The sequence below is a fragment of the Adiantum capillus-veneris genome, chromosome 10 (genome assembly GCF_014529385.1).
Source record: "Adiantum capillus-veneris isolate H3 chromosome 10, ASM1452938v2, whole genome shotgun sequence".
In the NCBI taxonomy this organism is placed as follows: Eukaryota; Viridiplantae; Streptophyta; class Polypodiopsida; order Polypodiales; family Pteridaceae; genus Adiantum; species Adiantum capillus-veneris.
In genome coordinates, this window is record NC_140940.1 from 58,072,982 (window position 1) to 58,078,998 (window position 6,017).

Genomic DNA, 6,017 nt, shown 5'->3' on the forward strand with positions numbered 1-6,017 from the left:
GCCATCGTAAAGGGAAAAAGAGGTAGAATATCGAAGAAGACCACCACAAACCAGAAAGAGTTGCCAAACCCCTAAAGAGAAAGAATCCATAATGCCCCCACAACCCCAACAAACAAAAACAAGCCAAAACAAAAAAAATTAAAAAAAAGACAAAGAAAAATAATCACACACAACAAAACAAAAAAAACAGACAAGCAGTCACACACAAACACACACATACGCACTTGCAAACACATAGAAAGAGGCACACGTAGACACACACAGACACACAAACTCAAGTGCATGCAGAAAAGGAGTGCGGGGGTAGTTTGGCACGAGAGAGAAAGGGGAGCCTCCAACCAAAGATGTAGCAGAAGCAGCAGCAAGGGATGACAGATCACACAAGGAAGAGAGGAGGGGTCGCGATGGCACATCATAATAGGAGGGTAAATCCCTAGCGCGCACGCCTCCCCTATCTCTCTCTCTTACTTCCTCCTCCTCCTTTAGGGGTGCATGAATACTTTGACTCACTTGGACATGCTGTCGGCGAAGGGGGCGTCATTGTACACATATATATTATGGGAGAAGGGTTGAGGTGGCCACGTGTCTACATTTGAAATTTTAGAAAAGAGAGGGGATGGCTTCTTGGGCGTCTGTCGTCTGTAGCCAAAAACATGCAGCACGATGTCCGATGGTGGGGAGGGATCACGGTGCTACAGGGTGCACTGGTGCTTGGTAGTGGTGCAAGGTGCTACACAACAACAATTTGATGGGCGTACGGTCCATGTGTTCTCCCACTAGGTGGAAGATCAATAGAGAGAAAGTGACGTGCAGTTTTGGTCGTGCATGGTTCCAAGCTAACAGGAAAGCATCTATGGTCCGAGAGAGAGAGAGAGAGAGAGAGAGAGAGAGAGAGAGAGAGAGAGAGAGAGAGAGAGAGAGAGAGAGAGAGAGTTTTTATATCGTCCTTGGAGGTCAAATATGAACTATGGGACCAAATGAACATGTCACGTGGTGTGAGTGGAGGTCATAAGTGACTTGCGATGCTCAAAAATGGCTCAAATGAGCGTCGTCGCAATAGAGTCCACATCGTGGTTGGGAGAGGAAGGTATTGATAGCTGTTTTTTGGCTCTCCGTAATTGCCATAGTGAGTTAACCCACCCTACCAAAATCATCCAAACACTGTGGCTATCCCTACCATTTCAATGTATATAGGTGTGTGTGAGTTAGGGGACTTTTCCCAGATCTTCTTAAAAACCCTTAATTAGCTAGTCACTGGGCTAGTTGAGCCAAAAATATATAAAATATATAAAAAATATAAGTATATTATGGCCCATTTGTGTGTAAATATTTCATTGTATATAGGGCCTAAATAAAAGGATTTTTCATAATTATTTTGGTATTTATTTAAATATTTCTACCTATGGTGTGTTATTTATGCTATGTACATTGACTCACCATTAACATATTTTTTCTTACCATTTTGCATATTCTTTATTCCATATAAAAATAATTTCATGCAAGCTTCTCTTATTTTTTAGTGTAACTCCATCCCAACAAAAATCCAAAAAAACTAGTTTTATTTATGTGTATATTTTTTCACTATTGTGATTTTTCCTTCCTACATCTATTCTCTTTTACTCTCATAAATTAGAACACCAAAAATATTCATCTTTTTATGGTAGACTTATAATGAGAGAGATTTATTTTGACCCCTTTATATTTTTTCCACCTATATTGTTTATATTTGACATGTACATATTTTTTTAGACCCCTAAATATTTGATTTTCTTAGTTGTACTATTCACTTATATCATGATCTCAACAATATCTTCAATTATAGACCTACCAAATAAGGTCAAGGGTATGTGGCATGCATGCATGCACCATGGGGAGCTCACTCTTGGAGGTATTCAAAAGAATCATCCAAAGAAGGACCTCACAAGGACCTTGTGCAGTGGAAAAAACAGTCGGTTTTGCTGAATTTTTGAAGATCACATGCTCTCCAAATTTGGAAAGGTGAGACAAACAAATGTTGTATCTCGTGAGCTGAACTTTCACCTCAAATTTTTTCATATTTTTTTGAGCTACGAGCTGTGAGCTATGATTTTATTGGTGGACCCCAGTTTGCCCATGCTATGCAGCCACACTCCCTCTTCCACTTTATCATTTTCCTCTTTCACACACACTCCTCCCTCTCCTTCCCACTCCCAAACCTGCAACTCCCATGTCCTAATTCACCCTCTTCACCATTGCCACATCTCTCACACCTCCATAGCCTTCATCCTCCATTTCTACACCCTATGTGTCCCCCTTTCTCTCTACATATATGTCCATATTACCATACTCTCTTCAACTTTGTAAAGAACTTCAAAAAATCAGCCAAAATCCAAAGATAACCTCTGCAAATGAACGCTTTTATCATGAATTTTCCAAGGTTTGAAATAACATAGCTTCATCGACACGCGCTGCTTTTCCATGCTGACTGCTTCTTCTTCCAGTGCTGTAAAGAGGTGAATGTCAATTTCTCCAAAGCTTCAACCTCTCTTTACAAGCTTTGGAGTCATCAAGGAGCAGGCTTTACTCAAGGAGGTAAGAAAGCTTCTAGCAGTAGGTTTCATTTATCCAGTGGAGAATTCAGAGTGGGTCTCTCCCGTTGTTGTCACTCCTAAGAAAAATGGCAAGTGGAGGGTGTGTGTGGATTACCGTCCACTTAATGAGGCAACAAAAAGAGATCACTTTCCCCTCCCATTTCAAGATGAGATACTAAATGAGGTAGCTGCTCATGAGAAGTACATTGTGTGTGATGGCTACTCGGGTTACTTTCAAATAGATATCGCATTGGAAGATCAGTTGAAAAGTCCCTTCATCACTCCTTGGGGTTGTTATGCCATTTGGACTGACAAATGCTCCTGCAACTTTCCAACGCTTCATGAAAATGGTGTTTCAAGCATTCTTTAGAAAGTCCATTAGGGTTTTTATTGATGATTTTTGCATTTATAGCTCAAAATCATTGCATCTACAAAAGGTAGAAGAAGGTTTAAAAAAACTTTACGACATGGGAGGTCAACTCAACCCCGACAAGTGTCACATAGGTGAGGATGAAGTGATCTTGTTTGGTCACAAGGTTTCCTATAAAGGCATTGAGGTGGATCCTTCAAAGGCAAAGGCTCTTATTGAGCTCCCATCACCCAAGAATCTCAAAGAGGCCATCTCATTCATTCAAAAGGTGAAGTATATGTTGCGCTTTATTCACTTAGCTTCGGAGTTGCTTCATCCTTTGTAAAAGTTGACACAACAAGTAGAATTTGCATGGTCTTATGAGCTTGAAGAGTAATTTTGTAACATTAAAGTCATTTTTTCAGAGCTACCAATACTCATGCCTCCTTGTTGGGAGTACACATTCTTTGTTAGCTCTAGTGTTGGGAAGGAAACAATTGGTGCAGTTTTATTACAACAAGATCCCCACAGTACCAGGATGCGACCCATCTACTTTGCTAGTAGGGTCATGAATGCTTTGGAGAGAGGCTACACGGAGGCAGAACTCATGATGCTTTCTCTCATGTTTACGGTGAGAAAGTTTAGATCCTACTTGCTACCAAAACCTTTTGTAATTCTCACTGCAGAAAATTTGTTCCCTTGGGTGTCATCTCAAATGAATCTTAGTACTAGGATCTCAAAGTGGATTATGGAGTTGCAAGAGTTTCAATACTCTTTCAAGGTAGAAGATAGTGTGCGTGCACAATTGGCAGGGATCCTTACTTATAGGGTACATGAGAAGGAGATTAGGGTGCCTGAAGTAAAGACCCTACCATTGCCACCACCTAAAAGTATTCCTAATGCTTTTACCTTGTTCTTTGATGGAGCTTTTCGACGAGCCACAAGAAAAGTAGGGGGAGGGCTAGTATTGCTCAACCCAAGTGGAGAGGTGGTCATGAAAGAGAAGGTCAATCTACCAGGTTCAACTAGCAACAATGAAGCAGAATACGACACACTACTTCATGGTTTAAAGATATACATTGGCCAAGGTATACAACGTCTCATGGTAAAAGGGGATGCACTTCTCATTGTGAAGCAAATTTTAGGCATTTGGGTATGCAAAAATGAAAGATTAAGGACAAAATTTCATGCCATTCGTAGATTGTTTAATCAATTTGAAGAAGTGCAACTATATCATATTCCTAGGAAACAAAATGAAGATGCCGATTTACTTGCACAACAAGCAGTTACATGTGTTGAGAAAGAAGTTCAGGTCATCATGGTGGCAGCAACTGTCAAGCAACCGAGATACCAGGGATTGGAGTCATTGACTCCCATTATTAGCTACATTTTGGAGGGTGAGTTTCCACAAGACTTCACGAAGGCTCAGAAGAGGAGACTCATGAAAAAGGCAAGCGCGTATCTCTTTCTAGAAGGATCCCTCTATCAAAGAGGGAAGGATCAAGTGTGCAGAAGAGTACCAACTATTGAGGAAATCCCCGCCATTCTAAAAGGTTTTCATGAGGAAGCGTGTGGTGGTCATTTTGCACAGGAACTCACTGCAAAAAAGATTTTGCTTGCCGGATATGTTTGGCCAAGCTTGCACAATGATGTTCAACATTGGTCTAAAAGCTGTCACAATTGTCAGATTAATGGAAACAAGCGTCTGTTACATGGTCCACGTCAGTTAGTCCTTGCAAATGGTCCATTTGAAAAATGGGGCATTGATGCTATGGGTCCATTGCCTAGGACTAAAAATGGGAAATCGTATATCTTGGTGGCCATAGACTACATGACGAGATGGGTAGAAGCACAAAGTGTGGCAAAGGTAAATGAGAGGAAAGTGAGCAAATTTGTCTACACTCATATTTGTTGTAGATTTGGCACACCTTTGGATATTGTTTCTGATAATGGTCCAGGTTTTAGAAAGGGATTGCTCACAGAAGTCTGTGAAGAACTTCACATTCTACATCGTCATAGTACACCCTACTATCCCCTATCAAATGGTTTGGTAGAAAAAGCTAATGGTGTCATTGCAGGCATCATTAGAAAGATGGTGAGAAACAAGACAAAGTTGTGGGATGACTTCTTGGATGGTGCCTTGTGGGCATATCGAACCACATATAGGGAAGCCACGGAGTTTACACCATTTCACTTGGTCTATGGTCAAGAGGCTCTGCAGCCTATCGAGCTCAACATTCCAACAATACAGATTCATGGAAGAGGTGCACAAAATGATCAAGAAGCATGGATGGATCGACTTCTTACCCTAGCTGAGCTTGAGTGGAAAAGAGAGGCAGCATACGAGTGCTACAAGAGGAAAGCCACACAGACGAAGGAAAAGCTTGACAAGAAACTGAAGGACAAAGGCATCAATGAAGGAGATCTTGTGCTAAGGTATGACAATCGACTCGATAATTGTTTTGATGCCAAATTTGAAACTAGATGGCAGGGGCCATACATGGTGAAAAAGGCTTTCAACTCAAGTTATTATCAGCTTACGGACTTGAATGGGAAAGAGCACTCCAGGAAGGTAAACGGGTATCGCTTGAAGCCTTATTTGAGTCGCCTTCTACCAAAGGACCTACCAAAGATCTGTCAAAAGGCAGCTATCTCATGTAGGTATTGTTCCGTGAAGCATGAGTGTAACTCAAACCAAAATTCTGAGGGGCCAAACAATGAAGACCTTGTCAAGGACTCTGAAGCACTCTCTTTGAAAAAGATGCTCTATGATGGTACATGAATATACCATCATCCTGGGGGAGGGCTAATGATAGCATTATTTTGGCTCTCCGTAATTGCCATAGTGAGTTAACCCACCCTACCAAAATCATCCAAACACTGTTCTTGTTAACCCACCCTTTTCTTGTTTGGTTAACCCACCCTTTTCTTGTTTGGTTTTTGGATGTGGGTTGTTGTTGTCTCTGATTGTTCTTTCCCTAGCCCCAATTGAGCAGCATGGGAGCCTCGAAGGGTGTTTAGAGGCCGCTCTTCTTCTTGCCCGCCCCGGACTGCCCCAGTATGTAGCAAGAGCTCATGGCTGAAATGAGCGTCGTTGC

At 41.5% G+C, this 6,017-nt stretch overlaps 1 protein-coding gene across 1 annotated transcript; it reads left to right on the top strand.

Moving 5' to 3' along the window:
* Positions 1 to 653: 653 nt before the first annotated feature.
* LOC147448907 (uncharacterized) lies at positions 654 to 5,701 on the top strand. The gene is made up of 2 exons (XM_086521484.1): positions 654 to 707; positions 5,171 to 5,701. Exons 1-2 carry the CDS (start codon positions 654 to 656, stop codon positions 5,699 to 5,701), a joined length of 585 nt encoding a protein of 194 aa, XP_086377610.1.
* The last annotated feature ends 316 nt before the right edge of the window (positions 5,702 to 6,017 follow it).

Bases quoted from the DNA above. Each gene is read 5' to 3' on its own strand.
- LOC147448907 (XM_086521484.1), top strand. From the start codon at position 654: ATGCAGCACGATGTCCGATGGTGGGGAGGGATCACGGTGCTACAGGGT. The intron at 708-5,170 runs GTGCTTGGTAGT...CCAACAATACAG, and splicing joins CGGTGCTACAGGGTGCACTG to ATTCATGGAAGAGGTGCACA.